At 41.6% G+C, this 23,518-nt stretch overlaps 1 protein-coding gene across 1 annotated transcript; it reads left to right on the top strand.

Annotated features, from left to right (window-relative positions):
- Window positions 1–17,727: 17,727 nt before the first annotated feature.
- PPP1R3G (protein phosphatase 1 regulatory subunit 3G) lies at window positions 17,728–22,411 on the top strand. Its single transcript, XM_068670809.1, has one exon. It carries the CDS (start codon window positions 17,909–17,911, stop codon window positions 18,821–18,823), a length of 915 nt encoding a protein of 304 aa, XP_068526910.1. The 5' UTR covers window positions 17,728–17,908; the 3' UTR covers window positions 18,824–22,411.
- Window positions 22,412–23,518: the final 1,107 nt, after the last annotated feature.

The raw sequence follows: 23,518 nt of genomic DNA, 5'->3' as shown, positions 1-23,518 counted from the left end.
CCACAACCCTTTGAGCCCTTCCCATCAGCCAATTGCTCACCCATCGTATGATGTTTTTGTTAAGTTGTATGCTGGACATTTTGTCCAGTAGGATCCTATGGGAAACCGTGTCAAAAGCCGTGCTGAAGTCCAAAAAGATCCCATCAGCTGGTTTCCCTTGATCAACTGGATGGGTGATCTTATCATAAAAGAAAATCAAATTTGGTAGGCAGGACCTACCCCTCATGAACCCATGTTGGCTGGGACCAATGACTGCATTGTCCCCCAGGTGTGCCTCAGTAACTTCAAGAATCATCTTCTCCATAATTTTACCAGGCACTGACGTGAGACTGACAGGCCTGTAATTGCCAGGGTCTTCTTTCTTACCCTTCTTGAAAATTGGCACAACATTTGCCAGCTTCCAGTCTACTGGGACCTCTCCAGATTCCCAAGATCGTTGAAACAAAAATTGAGAGAGGTCCTGCGATGACTTCAGCCAGCTCTCCGAGCACCCTGGGATGGATCCCATCTGGACCCATGGCCTTGTATGGATCCAGGTGGAGCAGCAAATCCCACACGTGTTCAGGGTCTGTTGGGAGTTTATCATTCCCACCATCATGGTCCTCCAGCTCAGGGCACCCTGGATCCCAAATCCTATCATCAGTGTTAAAGACAGAGGCGAAGAAGACATTAAACGTCTCTGCTTTGCCTATGTCATTGTCTGTGAGGAGACCTTCCCCATCAAGTAGCCGACCTATGTTTCTTTTTGGTTCTCCTTTTTCTGTTCACATATCTAAAAAAACCTTTTTTATTGTCTCTCACAGACATGGCCAGCTTCAACTCTAGTTGGGCTTTGGCTTTTTTAACCACCAAACTCCTATAATTTTACTAGTTCACCAGCCACACATCTTGGTGGTTTGATACAATACCTCAAGCACTCTTATTCTTTGTGTCCAGGCTTTGTTTCTGGTGGAAACTGCACTTTTCTGGTGTTCTGTCTCTGTTTAGGTCTCTGTGATATTGCTGATTAATAACTCTACTGTGAGGAGGCTGGTTTTTGCAAGCTCCGTGTTACAGAACTGCACTTGGCTGATGGCAGGAGTGATGCTCCTCAAGTTACCAGTTCAGTGCTTTTGGCTCGTGAGACTGACTCAGACCCACTTGTTTGCAGGTACGTGCTTTCTGGGTGCTCGCACACAAAAGTAACATCAAGGCATTGCTCCTCTGAACTCGTTGACTTCTGTCCTCTGGCTTGTGAGACTCAGGTATGCATCAGGTCACTGCCTGATTAACATTGGTTGAGGAGTTCTGAATTCTGCACTTACATCATGTGTATAAATTGGTTTATTAGGAACCAAGAATGGCTGTGTAATCACAGTAGTCTTCTAATTTAAAGCGTGCAAAAATTAATGGGAAAAGCACTACTTGATGGATGTCAGTTATTACCATACCCGCAGGCAGAAGCCTCTGTGAGCAAACAAGCATTACACTCTGATGATCAGAAAGCCTGTTCTGCTAAAGGGGTGAAAAGTTCAAGTCTCTGATCAATAAGCCCAGCCAGCCAGAGAGGAAATTCAGCTATATTCAAGGCAGCCTGTGGAGCTGGGTTTATTTTGGTGGTTTCTTTCTTTCTTTTCTTTTTTCTTCCTTTTCTTTCTTTTTCTTCCTTTTCTTTGTTCGCAGTTTTCTTTTTTTTTTCTTTCTTCCTTTTTCTCTCTCTCTTTCTCTCTCTCTTTCTTTCCTTCTTTCTTTCCTCCTTCCTTCCTTCCTTCCTTCCTTCCTTCCTTCCTTCCTTCCTTCCTTCCTTCCTTCCTTCCTTCCTTCCTTCCTTCCTTCCTTCCTTCCTTCCTTCCTTTTGTTCTTTCTCTCTTTCTTTCTCTCTCTCTTTCTCTCTTTCTGAGCTTCTCTATGCTAGTACAATTAATACTTTCTCCTAGGGATACAAAATACTTTCTGCTAGGGATACAAAATACTTTCTGCTAGGGATACAAATGGATAGAGAAAGAAATGTGAAAAAATATGTTGGGTAAAGGGCAAGAGAGTCAAGATTCATGGCTGCATATTCAACAGAGTTAAGTCAGCGTTTGGGGGATTTTGGCAGGCATGTACTTCACTGCAGTTCAATGGAGCATTGAAGGATTTACATCGCTGTTCAACTAGTTTGGTTCATGTATCAAGCAATTAATTTTAACCCACCCTTACTTTTTAATGTTGCTTGTCCTACTATAGGGTATGTGTGTTATATAGAACCCCCTGAAGACACTGAGCTATGTTAAAAAACAAAACAAAACAAAACAAAAAAGCATTAGCAGTCCAGTAGTCTGTACTATAACAGACAGAATTTTCCTGTCATTAAATAATGGGCTCTATATACACAGTGTAATTGTTGGTAAATGCTGACATTTTTATAGTGATTATTACAGTTTTGTAGGCAATTAAGTGTATAGTTTCTATATATTGTTAAAAAAAAAAAAAAAAAAAAAAAAAAGACATAAATTACTTGTAAAACCATCACAATTTTCCCAGGGACTTCAAACCAGTGAGAGGGTGATGCAGCTTTACTGCAACTTAGTTTCTGCATGTTTGAAGAGAGTTACAGGCTGTAGTCTAGAGGAAAGAAATGCCTCAAGGCAACCTGTGGTAATAGCCTAGAGTAGGAAAGGATTTCTAAGATATTTCCTGGAACTGGGGAAAAATCAATTCAATTTTTTTATAAAATGACTGAGTTTGGAAAGAAAAGCCTGATCTTCACACTGTGTACAGTATCTCTATTTGCAAAGTCCAGGTACATCTTTCATGTATTATTTTCACTGTTGAATAGCAATCTTAACCCATTCTTTCTGTTGGATTTTCTGTGATTAACATGATTAAAATACCTAGACTTTCATAAAATAAAATTTTAACAAGTATTTGTCACATTTGTATTTTGAATTTGGTTTGTGTCTTTAAGATGAAACAAATTATTTTTGAGTCAGCAGTTTCTCTTTCCTAAATATTGTTGACTGCAGAAGAGAAGGAAGGAAGGAAGCTGTCTTAACCATTTAACCTTGGCTATTGCAATTAGTACTTTGCAAAACAGAAGCAAACAGATACCTATGGTGCCTTGTTTATCTGAAATTATAATAAAGTGTGAACAACCGAAAACAACATTTCACTTGATAAGTGTCAACTGTATATATATATTTTTATTATTATTATTATTTTTCATTGAGAGAAGTGGAAAGATGGTGAAGATATTGATAGTTAGCTTTATATCCTGTTTTTACACACTCTGGTCCAAATGCGGTGATGGATTGTAGATATAATCCCACTCAGACTTGTTTTTCCAGGAGATTACAAACAAAGCTTCTGCCAAACTGCTCCCCAAAGCTGCTTTTCAGGCCAGGAAGAATAGTGAATGACAGATAGCTCTGGACCAAGCTGCTGTTTTTTTTTGGTTTAAAAAAAAAATCTGTTTCTTTTATTGTTAAAAAACCTCTGTAATCTGGGACACTTGCTCATCCTTGTCATACTAGAATGGAGCAGGAATGGTTTTGATCTTCAAACAGGCTTCACCTCTGCTTGCCTTTTAAGGACCAGGTTTTGGCTTGGCTGTGCACAGTGATGGGGAATTTTCTTGCACTTTCTGTCTTCCTTTAAGCAGATCCCCTGTTGTCACATTATGACTGTTACGAGGCACCCTTACAAGATGCCGTGGCTACACCATGGTGTTTGAGGAGGAGTCAGGACTGTGTTTCTCTGTTCACATTTCTAGCAGAGAGCAGTGAACTGGTTACTGCCATTCCCCTGGTTGCTCCTTTATTTTGGGGGGAATGTCCTGGAAATGCTTCCACATCCAGCTAAACACTCAGCTAAACCTTCCACTGGCAATAAATACACGTTCCTTTCCTTGTCCCATAATGAGACAAGGAGTCACTGCTGCCTTTTCCTTTGCTAAATTCTCCTTCCCCAACCCTGTAGGTACCAGACACCTTTTTTCTCAGACTGTGAATCAACAGGATCACGGGATTTTTTTTAACAGTATTTTTTAAAACAACAACAACAAAAGGCTATGTTGAAATTTAATAATGTAAGGTATATTTTCTTTTAAGATAAATGCAGGATAATTCCTTTGTGTTGCAGTTAATGAAGCTTCTGGTCTGCTCCAAGGAGAGGATTTGCCATTCCCAGCAATAAATCATTACTTCGTGGACCTATTACTGTGTACTCCTTTGTATGTTGATGCATGTTGTTAATAAATATTCTGGTTGCAAGACCAGCAGAATTTTCCCCCGTTTCTCTTACATCCTCAAATCACAAAAGGCCTGGTGCTGCCCTTCACGCTGCCGTGATGTGTGTAGCTGTTTTTCAGTGCTTGGACCGAGGACGGGCAGCAAAGCTTGGCCCTGCACAGTAACTTCAATCACCCTTTTTCACTGCAACATCGAAATCATGTGGTTGCCTATTTCAAGCAAAGAGCAGCTGAAAATGGTGCCAGCAGAGGAAGAAAGCCACGGGGAGAGGAGGAGACTGTCTTCTCAGCCAGCTGGAAGCCCTTTTCTCCAGGGCTGGAAGGCAAGCTTTCCTGAGCAATCCAGCCTGTACACAGGTATTCAAAAGCACTTGCCGAAATGCCTGCCTGAAGGCCTGATTTCTTTCTTTAGTGTTAGCTACAAAGTCAAGCAACCAAAACTGTGTAGTAATTTAAAATAACCTAAGATTAAAATAAGCTACATGTTCCCAGCTAGTAGCCATACTTTCAGGAGGATTTAGGGACCAAAGCAGTATTCTCAGAAGTGAAGCTTAAATCGTAAATAGTACATTTCATTTATCTGAGCAAGATTCAAATTAGAATCTAGAAATAGACTAAAATAGTTATTCTGGATAAACTAGTTAAGAATGATTTTTTTTTTCTTCACAAAAACCCATTTCAACACACTTATTTTAGAGTAAATCATCTTTTTCTCATTTCAGTTAATTCACATTATTAGGATTAAGGATGTTACATACCAAGTTGTCCTGAAATGTGTATTTTGTTATAGTTGCAATTACAGACATAAATTTCAGTAGCCTGCCATATTATAAATTTCTTTCAAAGTCATGACATAATGTTTCAGATAGTTTTCACATTAAATCTTTAACAAATATTATTCTGTACTAGCAGGCTGAACTTATCGTTCTGCTTCAGATATCTTTTTATTGCTCCGAATATTTTGTAGACTGCTCCTGTAATGCCAAAGCATTATTTATACATTGGGATTTAGGTGCCAAAGCATGGTATTTTCACAAGCTGCACTGTAGACAACACGTACATTGCTATGTCATTTGGAAAATATTTTTTTAAATCTCATACTAAGACTTAAGTGTGGATTCAGGCTTTCAAGTTTAGCTTTGTAAGTTTTATATGTAAACTCTGTGCAAAATTCTTGACATTAATGTTCAAAGAATCCCATAAACACCTGTTAATTGTGCCCATTACATTAATAGTCTTTGAAACCTTTCTCCCCAGTCACCTGGAAGCTCCATTGTGAGAAATAAGCTTCATGGAGGCTATGAAGAGAAGGGTGAGGAAGCAGATAAAGCCTTGCTGCTTTCATGTAAATATCTGCAAGGTATTTATGTCACTAAAAATATTCCTATCCCCACCCTCCAATTGTGCTTGACAGCAGCTACTATTAAAGTGGATCATAGGATCAATGGAAGCAAGCTTTTTTCAGGAACTACTGATGAAGGGAAACTGTCTCTTCTTTTTCTCTTGCTCTTGTCTGGGACGTTCAGACTCTCATTTACTTTTTTTTTTTTACTTTTTTTTTTTTCAGAATGACTTTAAGGCCTTTCTGTTTATATATATATGTATATATATACACATATTTATATATTTTGAATAAAATAATAAAAATGCCACTTTGAAAGACCAATTGTCTTGTCTATGTGAATTTTGGTTTGAATTCAAATTCTGGTGAACTTAAAGCAATTACATTTCCTCTATTTCCTGGGGCAACTGTGCAATTCCCTCCATTAGTTTTTCATGGGTAAAGTGTTTGAGAACAAAATTGGATAAAAACTTTGCTGCTACAGATCAGCTCTTTACCTGAGATCTGAAAGCTTCTGCGTCATTTGGTGCACAAACCATTTACAGCAAACCAGATGCTAATTGCCATGATGGGAGGAAAAATTCTTTAGAGCCTTCGTCTTTATATTCTGCCTGCTAGTAGTTTGCATCTGGATGAACGTCTTGCCAGTATTGCTGCTACTGCTTCTGGCCAAATGTGTTAGGGAACAGGCAAGCCTTTGTATGTCTGGAAGTTTTAGATGAAAAATCCAGGCAAGAAACTGCGCCATTCATTCAACCAATGAAGCAGCAAAAATCACATCAGTGTGAAGATTTACCAGCTCAAAAAAAAAGCTTTTGAACTTCACTGGCTGCTTGGAGGATTATTGGTCTTTGCAGAACATACAGCAAGGTCACCACTTTGCTGCATTTACCCACTGCACTTATATGTCAAAAATAAATCGGCTTGCATCTTGTTGCAGTTCAGTGCTGATACTTGATGGGTCTTCCTGTTCCGTAATATGAAGGAATGTCAAGGAATGACAACTATGTGGATTTGGTCATAAACCATAATGGAAACACACCCACTGAACATAAGTCAGGAAGGACATGGAGTTTTACATAGAGGCATTAGTTTTCAAGTTTGAAAGGAAGACAGGTTTCACAGTAAAATAAGAACTCTCTGCATTTGGCCAAGATAAATCTTTTGTTCTTGGATTTAGAAGAACAGGGATTGTATTGAGAAATAGATGCATCCTTCTTGTAGGAGGAGTAAGAAATGCCATTTTTTTCTTCATTTGGAGGGATACGTAGAAAATGGCATATAAAGTTACATGAAAATAAGTAGAATCTTTCTGACAATGGCTAAAAAAGGAAAACTCTGAAGGAGAGAAAAATACTCTTGAAAAAAGCCTTTGAAAAAGAAAGCCTAGAAGTAATTTGACTTAATCACTGAATCCATTCAATATTCAAAGTGAAAACGAATCCGCTGCCCTTAAAAGTTTTACTCAGTTCATTCATTCAGTCTCCCTCTTTGGTTATTAAGCTGATTCTCCCTGTGACTCCAATCTGATTACTACATCACTCCACAAGATAATTAAGGGCTCCAAATTTTGGTTCCTTAAGATTAACCTGGCTACACTTGATCTTATTGAGTTATCCTTAGGTCTGAAAGTAAGAAAGAAAGTTTGAAAGTATTTGGGTAGGACTGCTTATATCATTAGGAAATAGTGGTATGCGAGGGAGACAGCTATGGGAATCAATTTATAATTGAGACTCTACAGGCTATGATTTACTTAAAAGAGTCACAGTTATATTCTGAATACTTTTACAGTAGTGTAAACTTGGAATTACTTCCTTAGCCTTGGCTAAGCTATGCATGGTATGAGTGACACTGACCCATTGGTGTTGTGAAGAGGATAAGGTAGAACAGTAAAAAAACTTTCTTTTCACCTTAATTGTGCTCATGCATATCCATTGTTTGGATGGGAAACAGAGCAGAGTGTAAACAGCGACACTTCCTATTCAAGAACATCTCTGACTTGAACACCAAGTGTCTTCTTTCAGTTGAATTGTTTCTGAACTCCTTACTGTGCAGCTGTTTCTTGAAATATTTTCTGAATATTGAAAATATACTGAATACTAATACTGAAGTAACTTGAGTCCTTCTACTTCAACAAATAAAAAGATAAACAATTCAATTTTGGCACCCTGAGGTTGCATTTACAATCTATCATACTCACATTATAGATACTAGATATGAGGTATTGAATCACTGGAGTAGCTGCCTTTAAATGCCTCACCAGTTTGGGAGTGAAAAACAATGAGAGACATGTGGGATTCATCTTTTTGTTTTAGTTGGATATGAAAATGGAGGCGCAAGCAGAGTTACAGCAGATTAGTTGTGCAGACACCAGCAAAGGAAACATATTTAGCTAAGCTTATTCTTAAATATTTACTGTATGGTAATGTGAACTGTCTATTATCTACAGATGGCTCAAAAATGACAACTGCCCTGAACTACGCCAAGCCTGCACTGGGAACAAGGAGCCTAAGACAATTTTATTAAGGTGGAATCTCAGTTCATGTAGATATGAATTGTGATAATATTTGTGGTAAGATTCAATTTGCTCACTTTAATTTACTTACTTATTTACATGAGTAAGGATGTTCTCTGCAGTATGCACTATGGAGAATCCCATGAGGAAATCCAATCGCATCTCCAGAGCAGGACTGGAATACTGTTCAATAAGTAACGCCTACAGCTACACATTGAGCAACGTAGAGAAAAACAACGACAACAGCATTGAGTAGCTGTCTCTCTTGTGTGCTTAATGTGAGAGTCCTGAGGGAAAAATGCATAGTAATACATAATTAAAGACTGTAACCTAAACAATATGCACCAAAACACCGCATTAAGGTTACAGAGACAATGTCACTTTGGGCAGCTTTTAGCATATGGGTGCTCACATCTGTTTTCTCAACATACTTTTTACATAGATTTGTGTGGGTAATTAATAATAAGCTCTGCTTTACTCTTTAGAAAAAAAAAAAAAAAAGGTAACAGTGCACTGATTTGAGGAAATAACACATATTTCATAATTGAAATGCAGGCACTAAAAAGAGTAGACAAAGTGTGTTTTACTCACTGGAGTTTGCAGGACAAGTTTTATTTATATCTCTGTTCATGGCTGCTGTTGTTTGTCCTTTGGCTAGGATACTGGGACTGGTCTTGAAATTGCCACTGAAATTGTTACTGCTTTAATAAGCAGTAACAGACATGAGTTTGTACAAGACAGTAGGCATAGAACTTCTGTAGTTAGATTTGGTGTGATTTAGCTAATTAGTATTATATTTTATAATGCTTATAACATTTTACAACATCAGCTTGGGGGTGTATACCTGCCAATTCTGTAAAGCACTGACTTCACTGAAATTACCAGTGTTGTATCTACACAAACATTTCCAATTAAATACTTGCTAAAATAATTTCTAGACTTTGGTCAAACTATTTTACTATGACCATGTGCACCACTCCTGTTTGTTCAGCATTTTTTTTGCAAATATCCAGTGCAGGCACTGGTAAGCCTAATATTTATTTTTTCTAAACCGTTCTGTGCATCCAGGTTCTTCTACTGTGTGTGTCAATACATTCAAGAAGGTATGACTTTCACAGCTCAAGGTGATAAAGTATAATGGAGGCAGGGAGGCAGAAAGCAGCTTCCTAAAATGTAGTCATTTTCTTACATTAAAAAATGATTAAAGCATCTGATTTGGTTTTCAGAACAAAATGTTGCAAATCTATTATATATAGAACAGTTCAAGATTCTTTGAAGAAAGGAAATACAGCATCTTTTCCAAACAAATCACAGTTTGTTCACTGAAGTTAATTTCTTATAAAAACAACCCGTGAAAAGTTTGTTGCTTTCATTTGAGAAACAGGAACAATGTTTTAAAATAACTGCTAACCTTCCAGAATCTTTTGTGTGACAGGTTCATCTGTGATCCTGACTTCACATTCACACTCCTCCTCCTTCATCCTCTGGCTAATGATTGCTGCCTTCTCTTCCTCCCACCCCTGGGCTGCAGCAGGTTACCTCTTGAAGTGTGCTAACATACCCTTGTATTTTTGTTTGACGGCCTGTTTCCATTCTAGATTAGTACATGTCAGGGTCATATGTGCATTGTATTAAAAGGCATCAGCTCTGTTTTGCTTCAAACAGAAGCAGTTTCTGATTTTAAAGCGTTTTCTGATTTTAAAATGTTAGAAAATGCTGGCTTAGTTTGCAGGAGAGATGATCTTTCATATGCTACTTCAATTTTTCATTTTGTTGCTGGATATGAATGCATGTGCAATCAAATGAAATTTAAAAGCAATTACAATCAACCACACCACTAGATGGAGCTTCTTTTCTGCCTTTCCTCCTAAAGATGCTTAAATTAGGACTGAATTCATAGTATGTATGACCTATTCTATTTATAGTCAATGAAATATAAAGCTTTTTTTTTTTTTTTTCACTTCTGGTGATGCAGGATTGAGCATGCCTCCATTCATATATGGCTATGTCAGTGACTTTTATTTGAATACTCTTAATGATAACTATTAATGCCAATCCTTCACTTTTTCAGCATTAGGCAGTAGCACTCAGTCCTAGATTTCTTGTTCATGAACATGAGTTTTGAGGTGCAGGCTTACTTGCTAGAACAGCACGTTAATAGTAAAACAGCACATATTTCTTCTGCTTCTTTCCTACTGTCAAAACTATTAATATTCTTTAGAAATGCAAATCTCTTTGTTCAGACCACTACATAAGCTATTTCATTCACTGAAACTCAACTTTTTTTTTTTGTTTTTGTCTTTTAGCAGTACTGTGTGTACTGTGTTACAGATATCCGGCTGCAGATACTATACAGTACAGATACTCAGCTACAGATACTCAGCTGCATATGTACATCAACTGAAACAATCCTTTCATAAGTCACGAGAATCAGTATAAACAACTGCAATAAAAATTCTCTCTTGCAGGACCTTCTGTCAGGTACCTACCTGTTTTGCTGTCTTCCAACATACCTTAGCAATTCAGAACAAACTCTAATTGTGGCAGTCCTGGGGAACCTAAAAGAGTCAGGGTTGAATTTACTCCTTTTCCTGCAGTTTGGAAAACTACGCATTCAAGCAAACTATTTTTAACACAGCATTTATACATCAAGGTTATGACTTAAAGCCTACTGACGTGTTTTAAGACAAGTGAGAGAAACAACTGACGTACTACTTACCCAGTTGTGACTGCCGTGCTGAAAAGGTTGCCCTGCATTTGCTAGGAGTTACTAGAACGTGCTATATTGCACAACTCTATTTTCCCAAATGACAGAGGTATCTGAGCTGATGAGGTCAGGTTAACATTCGCTTTTAAAAAAGCCAAGTCCAACACGACTGTGAAGCCCGTCAGAGGCTTCACCAGCTGACGTGGCAAAGGCCCCTCTGACCAGCTGACCAACTCTGTTGTCCAAGAAGTGTCCAAATGAGTTCATGCCACTATTGATTTTGAGCGAGCTACAGGCCTTCTTGCTTATGACAAACACAAAAACACAAAACAGAAAACATCTGGGTGTAAGTTCATTTCACTTTCCATTTTCATGTCCCATTTCCAATGAGCAAAAATCTAATGCCTTAGAGAGGAAAAAAAAATGTTAAAAAATCTAAAGTGTTGGACATTTAATGGTTCGTGGCTAGTGACTCAAAACAGTCACAAAAACAGTTTAGAGATGCATTGCTTCATCAGTTATGCATTATATGCTATCTAGAAACTCATTTTGGAGTGTATTTCAAGCATTTGGAATTTTGGGGTGTCCTTAGTCAGGAAGTAAACATGTCTTCTGTCTGAGTAAGTTTCCTTACAGAGTTTTAAGGAGATGTTCGTTTTCAGTTTTCCAGAGGCAGACTGCTAGGTGGCAGGGCAGGAGCAAAATCCAGTAACTTAAGACAGATGGCAAGTAAAAATACGATTATTTTAATAGCCCAGCAACAGTTTTGGGGGCTGAATGCCCTTTATACTTGGCATAAGATGGAGCTCCATTCTTACTAAAGTCCAGTGCAATATGATGGCACAATCATAGAATCACAGAATCATTCAGTTTGGAAAAGACCTCTAAGATCATCTACTCCAACCTTTAACCCAGTAATGCTCTGTTGGTTTAGGGTAACTTCTTTTAAGTTTCGGAAGAATGCCATGAACCTTTTGTTCCCCTTAGGTTATCCTTATTAACCCTGGGGCATCTAGAGGAGACAGCAGAGCTCTCTTGCAGTTCTAGCTGCTTGCTTTTACTGTTTCACAGGTTCTGGTGTTGCCTTGATGTCTAACTTTGAGCAACTGCTGCATAGGGTCTGGAGGCCAGAAACAAATTAAATTCTTCATATGTCCTTGTAAGTAGATAGCCTGTATGTCTTCTGTCAGACTTTTGCTCCAGCAGAAAGCTTCATCTGCACAATTTTCTTTGGCTCTGTTTCTAGCCAACACACTAATCATCATGATCAGCATGGGGCTGGTTTCCTACCCACCGCCTCTGCCTGAAACGACTTTGTGAACAGTTCGTTGATGTCACTATCACCAAGTTTTAAAAAATCTTCGATACCAAAAACAGATCAGCAAGGAGCCAGGGCAGCTTCTGCAGGAGCTGGGCCACCACGCGGCTCTGTGTCTGAACTCCGGATTTCTGTGTAAGCTCTGGACCAGCGCTGTGTATCAAGACATGCAATATAGGGTCAACATCGGGCACTGGGGCTGTTCCCCTCCTTTAACTGCAGCCAAGCAAGAGATGAGGGGGACACCCACCATGAGGCCATCCCACCACCCTCCAGCTGCAGCTGGCCCCTCACAGCTCACCCCCCAACACCCTCGATCCCCTTCACCTCACAGGGACAGGCCCGGGCCTGTAATTACATTAAAGTGATAATGTACAGCAATAATGTACAGTGGAATTTGATCCACATTATATTTTTTCCTAGATTGATATGCAAAAAATATACATAAACACATAAACACATTTTGGAAGCTGAAACCATTTTTCCTAGTGACTATCTGAACTTTGCCTTTTCAAATACTCTCTCTTTGGGTTAATTTGTTGAAATGCAGTAACTGTCTGTATTAGGATGGTAGCTTGTACACAGGAGGGTTTTTTTTTTTTTTTATCATCACATGATTTACTGCTTAAACATCTGACAACCATGACTTACGATTTTCAGGGTACCATGTGAATATATAAACGTTGACATAAACATCTTACAAATCACAGGTTGGTACCTTTACACCTCTTAGAACCACAAGAACCAAATCTGAAATCTTAGGGAATGTAAAGTTTTTGTTCAATATGTTGGTTTTTTTTTTTCACATTGTTTGTTAAAGCATTTTAAATCTTTTCCATGCAATTTCTGCAAAGTAGAAAGTCAAAAAATATTGATGAATCATTTTGTGCCATTGCTATATACTTGGTTATCACACAGAATGCGCTCAATGTTTATACCACATGCAGAGGAAGAAATCTTGGAGCGATTGAAATCGATTACAAAACTCCAACTTCAGAAAGGTTATTTCACCCAAATGAAGAGACCTTCCTTGGCCTATTGCTAAATAGTTATTAGTAATTAAAAAGGATATTCCACATCATTGTGGGAAACACAGCCCTTGCTATAGTTCAGGAAAACTGTATTTCTGTATATTTTAAGCAATCTCCACTTCCCATAAGGAATGTCAGCATCAAGTCTTTTTAGAGACAAGACAGAATACACAGAACAGAATAGTTCAGTTGGAAGGGACCTACAGAGAGCCCTGGGGAGGTAGCACTGCTGGTGACCAGCCAGGTGCAGCCCCATTCACCGCAACCCTTTGAGCTCTACTGCCAAGCCAGTTCATCACCCAGTGTGGTGTGAACCTGTTTGTCTCACAGCTGGACAACTTGTCCAAAAGGATGCTGTGAAGGACAGTATCAAAGGCCTTACCAAAATCCAGAAAGATATGGCAGACATCTCTAAAAGAGATTGCCTGAAAGGCTCAGAGCTCTGAAGGATTTTGTTTGCTGAGTATCCTGCAGAAAAATTAGGATCTTGGATTTAAATCTTTGGGTTTAAGATTTGGAAACTAAAGTGATCACTTCCAAATATTTGTTTCCATTTCAGTACTTCTTCCATTACAGACCTAATCCATGCATTTCTGGAGTACAGCTGCTTGGTTTTCCTGCATAAGGAAGAAAATTTGGTCTAATAATCTACTTCTGAATAACTTCCAGTCAGATTTTATAGACCCACTGAGTCTTTCAGTCAGTGATCATAGTCACAAACATAGTAAACTGAATCCTAACCTTATTAAAAATACAGAGAAACTCAAATTTCCCATGGGCTAGGGAGCATTTAAAAAAATAATAGTAATTGAGGAGACTATTAATATCCTCCCTGACATTTCTGTACAACCATATCAGCTGCTACAACTTGGATGAAGAATGTGGTTTTTGAAATGAATAAGATAGTTCAGAACCAATTTTGCTAGAATTTGAGAGAAAAAAAAAGTACTAATTTCATGTATGAACTGTGATAATCCCTGCATATTTGCAAATCCCTGTAAATATAGTTAAATATTTCTTAGTAGTTATTAGTCATTCAAGTTGTCTGATATGCTACAGGAGATTTTCTTAAGTAAGACTTGAGGGGGGACTTGAAGAGATACGGCATATTTGAACTGGCTACATTCTACGTGGTAGGGTACTTTCCATCTGGACTAACAGGAGAATCTTCTAGTTTTGGGTTTGAAGGTTGAAGCTAATATTAAAAGTGCATAAAAAGAAATGATGAAAAGCATTTGAATGGACTCCTGGATTAAACTGTGTGGCTGAGTTGCATGAACAGAATCCTCCCATTACTTGACTCTGGGTGTCTGCAAACAAATACTTTTATGTTCATTTTGTGTCCAAATGATGACTATTGATCCAAAGAGCTCGACCAATTTATTAAATTGCACATCAAATAGAGCTCCATCCCAAAGCAGCAAACAAAAATCTTTGATCTAACAAGTCCTGAGAAATATATAACCATGCAATCGCAGTCAGAATTGAGAAAGCAATACCATGAATCACTTACCACTGATTTGTGCATCCCTATTTTTCTCATGTCACTCTGTAGCCATCTTAGGATCAAAATGCTCCTGCAGGATATGTGTATTGAATGCAGGATGGGGATTAGAGGGACAGGGTAAGGAGATGGGAAACAAGAAGGGAGGAGAAGAAAGAAGGTACATGTACAATGTTAATCCTGTGTGTCATATGATACCGTAAACATAACTGGCAATACCCCAGGGAATGCAAAAAGCCTCCTGACTGTGACTCTGCTGTCTCTTACCAGGAAATCCCTCCACTTTTATCTCAACATTTTCTTTAGTAACAAATGCAGTAAATAGTACTTGGTAGTCTGAAGCTCTGGTTGCCCCATCCTTTTAAGAGAATCCATTTTGAAATATTTCAGAGGCAACACCAAATACCTCCTTAAATAAATGTCCACCATCACATCACTTCAATGTTGTGTAAAGAAATGCCTGTTGTAAAGATTTATCTGATTTCAAGTAATACTCATTTTCAGAATACTAGCAAATGATTACAATAAAAAAAATGAACTTCTCTTTGTATGCTGCTGCCTCATGTAGATTCTTTCCATGTAATATGGATTCCTGTTGTCTTAACTGCTTTTTCAAATTTTTTGCATACAGTAATCCTTTTTGCAGATCTGTCTCCCAGATTTATGGAGTATATAAAAAATGTGTATCACTTCCTACAACATTACTTATTTTTTTATCAATATTTAGATTAAGTTTCTCATTTTGCAGTCCGTTATTTTGCTTAAACCTTTCACATTCCTCTTCAATTTCTATTAGTCCAAATGGTTTTGCATTATCAGCAAATGGCACATTTTCCCCCTTTGCTGCTTAAAATACTTGTTAATTGGTTTGGCAAGCTGAGAAAGCATGCTTTAGTGGAATAAACACCACATGAGGAAGTGAGTGCTGGCTTCTTCATTTCTGTTTTCTTCATTCTAACATAGGTATTACTTTGAGAAAGTAAAGTAGTCGCACTGTATTTTATCTTAAGACATTTTAAGTACTAAGCACTGTTAACCATGTTATGTATTCATCTTTCTTCATTTCAGCTTGGTAATTTTAGTTGTCACAAACCTAGAACAGGTAGGCCATGAGCTCTCATTTCAGGGCACAGGTAAGCAAGGGCCTGCATTGCAACCTGTTTTGGTCAAAGTGAATGTTAACAGGACGGTGACACAGCACTGCCATTTATTCTTCTGCCTCATTGAAGCTTTCTTGTAACATGTTGCAGACCTCAGCTCTGTGGTTTACTTCCATTAAAATGAGGGTGGCTAGTTTAAAGAGCTTAAGTGGTGGCACACTGTTCACTTGGACCGGGCTAGGTGAGGGGCTGCTCCTATGAATAGTTCAGCTGACAGCCTGGTGAACATGGCAACTTAAAGCAGAGTGTTGGTGATGAGCAGTTGACGGCAAAATGGTATTAGTAATGTTTTCCATTAGCACAGCTGGTGCCAAAGAGAATGTTTGTCCTTCATTCCTGTTCCTACAATGCTCTAAAATGAACTGCTAACAAATGTGGAGTGCAGTGCCAGAAGCTACAGGAGTCAAACGATTTGGCACTCCTAAATAACTGTTGGCTGCTCAATTCTCACTCGAGGTGCAGGACGAATATCATCACAGCACTATCTCCTAAGGAAAATGCTCAGTAATGCTTCTGCTGCTCTGACATTCATTCCTCTGTGAGATCCAGACTGCACACTCAGTCAGGCAGCACTGAATTCACTCACGTTGGTAGGATGCATTTTGGCAACCAAATGTATACCAAAAATAAAACAAACTATGCAAAATAAACAAACAAATAAAAACCAAGCTAAAATATGAACAACAACAACAACAAAGATAAATGCATAGTGGGAGTGCATTGCTTCAGCTAGTACAGTGTTATTTGCATATGCTTTTTAGTGTCTTTTCCCTCAGAATGAAGGGAAGTTTGAGAGTGAAGTATTTTTGCAATCATCCATGCAAATCATCCACAGACAATAGCAATGGCATGCACAAACAATGGAATTAAATTTGGAAAAATTCTCAGATATGGGTCTCACGATCGTAATAAAAGCGTCTTGTTAGGAGGATACTGTTTACTATACATTACCCTCAGAAAATAAACCTGAGGCAGAATTCCACTTCTTTGTTTAAAAGGTAAAATTTGTGTTTTGTTTTTCCTCCTGGATAAGTTTTGTTGTTGTTGTTGTTGTCAGATTGGAAGTTCAAAGACATTCTGACATTCAAGTCAGGGTGCACGTGCACATGTGCCTCAAGAGGCTTTGGACTTTATTTTCCACAGGTGGAGAACTGCTGGCAACAAATGTGGGGGGAGAAAAAGCAGCCAGCAAGATTTGCTCAGAAAATAATAATGTTAAAAATGGATGCGTTTGGTGTTCCATTTACAGGGCTTCAGGTCTTAAAGGCATTTGGTGTTGCATTTACCTGCCTTTGGGGTTTTGTCCTAGAGTCCAACTCTCAAAGTTTCCCCCAGCAGTCAGGATGGGTGGAAACTGACCTAAACGTAAAAGCTGGTGGGTGGGTGGGTGGGTGGGTGTGTGTGTGTGTGTGTGTGTGTGTGCGCGTGTGCGTGTGCGCGTGCGTGTGTGTGTGTCACAAGCTCTCCACTGCAGGGGATGGACATTTTACCATTAGTACAGAGCACGGGGCCTGCTTTGTGCACTGCTTATGCCATCTCCCCGCAGCCTCCTGCCTCTGTGGGAGCTGGGCTCTGGCTCCGAGGTGATGCCATCGTGGTGCAAGGGTTTGTCCTGCTTAACCCGGGCCCTCTGGGTTTCTCCTTCGGGCCTCCTCTGGTGCTGCCGCGCGATGGATGGAAGCCTAAATGGTAACAGCAGCACAGCAGCAGTAACAGCCCCAGGAAGAGCTGTTCTCCCCCCCTACAGACCCCATAAAACTCCCGGCGGCGTTGCTGGCGGCTCTCTGCCCCTCGCTGTGGAAACCGCGGCCCCCGGCGCTGCGAGGCGGTGGGGGGACGCCGTGCCCGCCCCCCCGGCCGCCGCACACGCCTCGCATTTCCTCCCCGTTCGCTCCGGGAGAGGAGAAGGGAGGGGAGGGCAGGGGAAGGGAGGGCAGGGCAGGGAGGCCGGCAGGGCCCGCCCCCGCCCGCAGCTCCGCCGCAGCCCTGCGGGGTGGCTCCGGGCCCGCCGGGGGACGCGCCCCCCACCCGGGGCCGGCGGCGGGGGCGCCGGATAAAGCGGTGCCGGCCCCCGACGGGACGGGACGGGACGGGACGGGACGGGCAGGGCCCGGGGGGGCCATGGCGAGCCCCTTGCAGCCGCAGCAGGAGCTGACGGCCCCCGGCGAGCAGCGGCTGCTCTGGGGGAGCGGCGCGGCGGGGGCGAAGCGGCAGCCGTCGGGGGAGCGGGCGGAGGGGCTGCTGCTGCTGGAGCTGCGCCGCTGCCCACGGCCGCCGGCCCCCGGCGCGGAGCGGGAGGAAGAGGAGGATGAGGAAGACGAGGAGGAGGAGGACGAGGGGGAGGAGGAGGAGGAGGCGGCGGCCGGCCCGGGCTGCTGCCCCAAGTGCAAGAAGCGGGTGCAGTTCGCCGACTCGCTGGGGCTGAGCCTGGCCAGCGTCAAGCACTTCAGCGACACCGAGGAGCCGCGGGTGCCGCCCGCCGCCCTGTCCCGCCTGCAGAGCCCGCACGTCGAGCCAGCGGAGCCCGGAGCGGCCCCGGGGCTGCCCTGCGGCGGGGCCCTGCTGCTGGAGCCCGACTTCCCCGACGGGGGGGCGCCCTCGGCCGAGCGGCTGCGGCGGCAGCGGGTGTGCCTGGAGCGGCTCTGCCCGCCCGCCTCGGCCGCCGGCGTGCGGGGCACGGTGCAGGTGCTGCCGAGCGGCGGCCCCGCCGAGGTGACGGTGCGATACACCTTCAACGAGTGGCTCTCCTTCATGGACGCCCCGGCGGAGCCCCTGCCCCCCGCCGCCACCACCACCGGCACCACCGGCACCACCAACCCCGCCGTCGAGGCGCCGGCCGAGCGCTACGGCTTCACCCTGTGCGTGCCGCCGAGCCCGGGGGAGGGCTCGGCCCTGCACTTCGCTGTCCGCTACCGCAGCCAGCAGGGCGAGTACTGGGACAACAACCAGGGCCGCAACTACACGCTGCGGTGGTGCCGCCGCCACCCCGACGGCGGCCCCGGCACTGACGGGACGGGGCGGGGGGGGGGCACCTGAGGGGGAACCGGGGCCGCCGTGGCTCGCGGGGTCGTTTTTTTATCACGTTTTGGAGGGTGTGAGGGGACTGAGTGGCGTGTGGTTTGGTGCTGGTCTTGGAGAGGTATTATTTTATTTCTTTTTTTTTTCCTCGACGTTGTTTTTTGAGGCTTCGATTTGGGCTTCACCGCACCTGCCTGCTCGCCGGAGCACCCGAGTGACAGGAGCCTTAACGCAGCGCCCCGCTTCCCCTGCTCGCACGGCCGCGTTGGGCCTCACCTCGTTGGCATTATTTTTCCAGGCCAGCGGTCTCCACCACAATACGATGCTCCCCAGCGAGGGCCCCTGATAACTTCAGCGCCTGCCCCACCTTGGCCGTGCCCCCAGCCTCAGAGCTGGGTGCGGGTCGGGGCTGCCCTGGCTTTTGTCACTCAGCGGGCTCTGATAGCGCTCACAGCCTTCCCCAGGCTTGGGTGCGGATCCCTGCGTGCGCCTGGCTAATAGCAGCCAACGGGGACTGCTGCAAAAGTGTTCTTGCTTAAAATAGGCCGCTCGCTGCTTCTCACACAACTGACGGGCCTAAAAACGGGGCAAGGGAGGAGTTAAAAATGTTTGCAGATACTGAGTCTGTCAGGAGAACTTTGATAACAACACCGTTGAGTAATGTAAAGTAAAAGATGGTGCCTGTCTCGCACACATTTCTGTATTTTCATATTTGGGGAGCAGTGACTGAATTGGATGACCTTCTCACTGAGGAGTGACAATGTGATACGGAGAGGGTATCCTCACTAATGAATGAAAGCAAATGCTTTAGTTCAGCTCTCCTTATGTTACATTTTGCACTGCATTTCTCAAGTATTTTTAATTTATTCAGCTTATTTTGCTGTGCCTTTTCTAGTATTTGTATGTTGTTGGGAAGGGGGCTTGTGTGCACCGCAGCGCTGGACACTTACCTGATTTCCTCTTCACTCTTGCATTGCAAGCCCGGAGGTGGACTGCCACTGGTGTCCCAAGCCCTGAAACTAAGTAAAACGTGCCAATGCAGATGGGTTTGTATGAATAAAAACTTGTAAAAAAGCTTCTAAAAAGCCCACTGATATAGATCTTTTTTCTGTATCTTCGGCCAGCAGGATGTAACCAGATAGTTCGCAGCTCCCCAGCCTGGTCGTGCCCAGGCCCTAACGCGCTGCAAGTTGCAGCTCCTGCAGTGGGGACGGAGCTGTTGGGGCGCCTCGCATTGACCACGAAGTCTCACCATAACCATGAACGCTGGCAGCTGACAGGCAGTGTTTGGGACGGGGGTCCTGCCAGAGCCATGCGGCATGCTCTCCGAACAGGTGTCTTGTGAGAGCTGTCCTGGGAGGAAGCTTTGCTAGCACAGATGGACAATAAGAAGGTTTTGGTAGAGTTTTTTTATGGCTTCTCTGCAGCTTGACTTGCCTTACTTTGACAATAATTTTTTTATGGAAAAAAAAAAAGTAGATATTGTCAGGATGCAGAAAAAGCTTTGACCTTTGGATGTGTATTCTTTAGCAAGGCCTTCAGTGATTATCCTCATTTTTAAAACAACATGCTGTGAGTTTTCTCAGATCTTCATTTCCTCTGAAGATACAAAACATTTTAAAGCCCATTCTATGTGCCTTAGGAAAATTTGCACCTCTATAAAATTCCCCCTACTTATACAATAGGTGCTCAGATGACCTGCCCTCTCAGTGAGCTGGCACAGAATCAGAGGTGGTGGAAGCAGAAGAAATTATGTGAAAGAGAGGGAACTTCAGCCTGCAGTCCCTGCAGTTTTGCTAACACGTGCTGAATCTGGAAACGCAGCCTGCCCTTCCCCTCCTTGAAGAAAACATACATAAACCGTAGATTATGGCATGAGAGTACAGCCGAATATAAAGTGGTGTTTAATTCCTTCAGAAGCCGTCTTGGTATTAGAGCAGTACCTGTATCTGTGCTCAGTATCACTGCTTTAAAAATGCACAAAGTAGAAGCTCTGTGCATGCAAACAGAAGCTCTTACTGCTGCTTTCCAAGATCCATGTAAACTCTCTCCAAAAGTATGGAAGTTATTTAAGGAAGAATAGACAACTCTGTTACTGCCGCACAGAAGTTTGTTTTAGAATAGTGCATTATCAGATTACAGGGCTTTGCATGGAATAATATGCTGTGAGTTAGCCTTTCTTCAGATAGTTGTATCAATGAAATAATGTGCTTTTAAGCTGGCACGTGTTGGTAATGGTATTAAGATAGATTCTTCACTTAAGTACAATGTAATACTTTGAACTTCTGGGACCCATTCCTTTTTCTGTGTTTTGTTTATTAATTGCTTCAGAGAAGAAGGAAATTTCACCAAAAAAGGGCGGGCTGGAGGGCTCTCTCCTTAAACAGGATTTAAACGAGTAGCCATTTTCTGATTTCTGTATCTGGGCAGAGGTAGACGGAAGAATTATAGCTAGTTGCAGTTATTTATAGCGGGTAGAAACATTCTCTGTTGTACACAGTACACTTCTGTACTTTTAAGATTTTATATAAGCAGAGATCTCCAAAGCAGGTTTCAAAGACCGCTTGCACACAGTTCTCTGTATTTTCATTGGTGAAGTTACTGGGGGCTATGGAAATGCAAGGCTTTAGCAAAGATTACATTGGGCATTGTGTAAAAATCAGAAGTAGAACACGTATGTACTGAATGCTAGCAACCCCGAATAGCCAAATACAGGGCTGCTGCTCGATGTTGTAGGTCAAGATACATAGCATATAACTTTATTCTCAAAGAAATAGATTCAAATTGAATTAGTTCTAATTCTATAAAATGAAAAAGCCCAACAGAGTAAAATGCGAAGAGAAACACATTTTCTGTTTGGTTGCATTACTGTTCATGGAATATTTTATAGAGACTCAGTGCATAGCTTCTGGAGAATGTACTCACAAACACCCTCCCTACCCCAACTTAAGAAATAAAAAAGATAAAGATTTGTTAGCACTCTTGGAAGAACTCCAGCTCTACAGATTTTCAGTTTATGCGGATTTATATATATTTTTTTTTCTTTTTTTTTTTTTTTTTTTCCCCCCATGCCCTTAAGGGCATAACAGAGAGATAGACGTCAAAGGATTTTATAAGTATGAATAAACCCCAAAAGTTTAAAACAATTGAACCTCTATACTGGGTAACTGTGAAGGACATCAAAGTTAAAAGTCCTTTAAGCATTTCTTTGCAGCTTATAATAACGTTTAAATTAAGATTGAAATGATTTCAGAAAAGGACCATGAAGTTAAATTTACTTTGGCATCATGAAGAACTACAAACTTGCATGCAAACTACTTGTGTCTAATTTAAAGCTGGGGCTTTCAGTCAGAACTTGAAAAGTCTGGCTTCTGCTCCCATTGACTTCCTGGGATCTGGATTCAGCCCAAAGTATTGCACGAAGGTAGGGGAAATGATGGAGGTTTAATTGTCTGTTCTGTTCAGACACTTGTGTTTTAGGGTTAGCATAACATGGCACTGTGATGAATGTTCATCTGTCAGAGTTCAAAATCTGTTCTCTGGGCTTGGCAGTAATTAAATCACCTTAATTGTTTTTTATGACTCTATTAAAGAGAGGGAAAATTACTTGCCTTGGATTAGCATATTTCCAAAGACTGGTATAAATATTTATGTGGTGTACTCTTTCAGTAGAAAGCCTGAGCATTCTTCACAGGTCTCCATAGTTCTCTCCCTCCGAACATAGAAGAACAGTCATCTGAATGCACGTCTTGCCATCACTTCCCATTGCCCCTGCAAGGCTTCAGTAGTTAGTGGGCTTAAACCGCAAAAAAGGAAAGAAGTTTAGAAAGAAGCAGCTCTTACAACACACTGATGGTAGTTAATTCTCTGTGTAAACGGCAGAATTCTTTGAAGAAGCATACATCTGTGAAAGAGGTTTGGGAGTTCCTGTCTTTTTTTTATCACAAAATTGTAGAAAATGCACACTACTGGAGAAATTACTGGTTTCTCTCTCTTTTTTTTTTTTTCTTTTTCTGCTTCCACATTAAGGTTTTGTGCACATACTTTCTATTCTAAAATACTGAAAAAAGAAAAAGCAAGAATATAAACTTTTGTTAAAAGAACTACACACATTCACTTTTTTTTTTTTTTAAATAAATGTTATCAAGCAAAACATTCCTACAGTATGAAATAATGTTGCCCATGTTAAGAACCAGGGAACGAAGCAATCAGTGTAATCATGAGTTCAGTGATGCCAGGATTTCACTGTAAATTATTATGGAAAACTGCGGAAAACAGCCAACACATAACTCCTCATGGCTCTATTTACGTATATACACGTATGTGTATACAGTCTGTACTGGACACCTAGAGAGGCACACTTACAGTGCATTACAGGAAATAAGTTGAGGGGCTGATGTTTCTCTGTAAAATTATTTTTTCTTCAACCTGTTGATATTAGAAGGTAAAAGTAACACTTTTAATGCTTGGAAACTTGGTGAAGTTTCATACAGAAATCCCTTTCCTACATGTTAGTAGTAGGTTAAAATCCTTGGCCTATTTCATCATCAGATGTGAAGTGTTCACATGCTGCTCTCCTGGGTGGCTTTACTTCAGAAGAACTTTCTTGCTGATATATCTACGCATTTTGAAACTGAGCTTTCAAGTGCAGTAAAATCTAGTGAGAAATTGTAACACAACAGGCATGCCTCTCCTTTAAACAGCTATTAATGT

The sequence above is a fragment of the Anas acuta genome, chromosome 2 (genome assembly GCF_963932015.1).
Source record: "Anas acuta chromosome 2, bAnaAcu1.1, whole genome shotgun sequence".
NCBI classification, from domain to species: domain Eukaryota; kingdom Metazoa; phylum Chordata; class Aves; order Anseriformes; family Anatidae; genus Anas; species Anas acuta.
The sequence above is the reverse complement of the archived record's forward strand: the minus strand, read 5'-3'. Positions and strand labels throughout refer to the sequence as shown.

Bases quoted from the DNA above. Each gene is read 5' to 3' on its own strand.
- PPP1R3G (XM_068670809.1), top strand. From the start codon at position 17,909: ATGGCGAGCCCCTTGCAGCCGCAGCAGGAGCTGACGGCCCCCGGCGAG.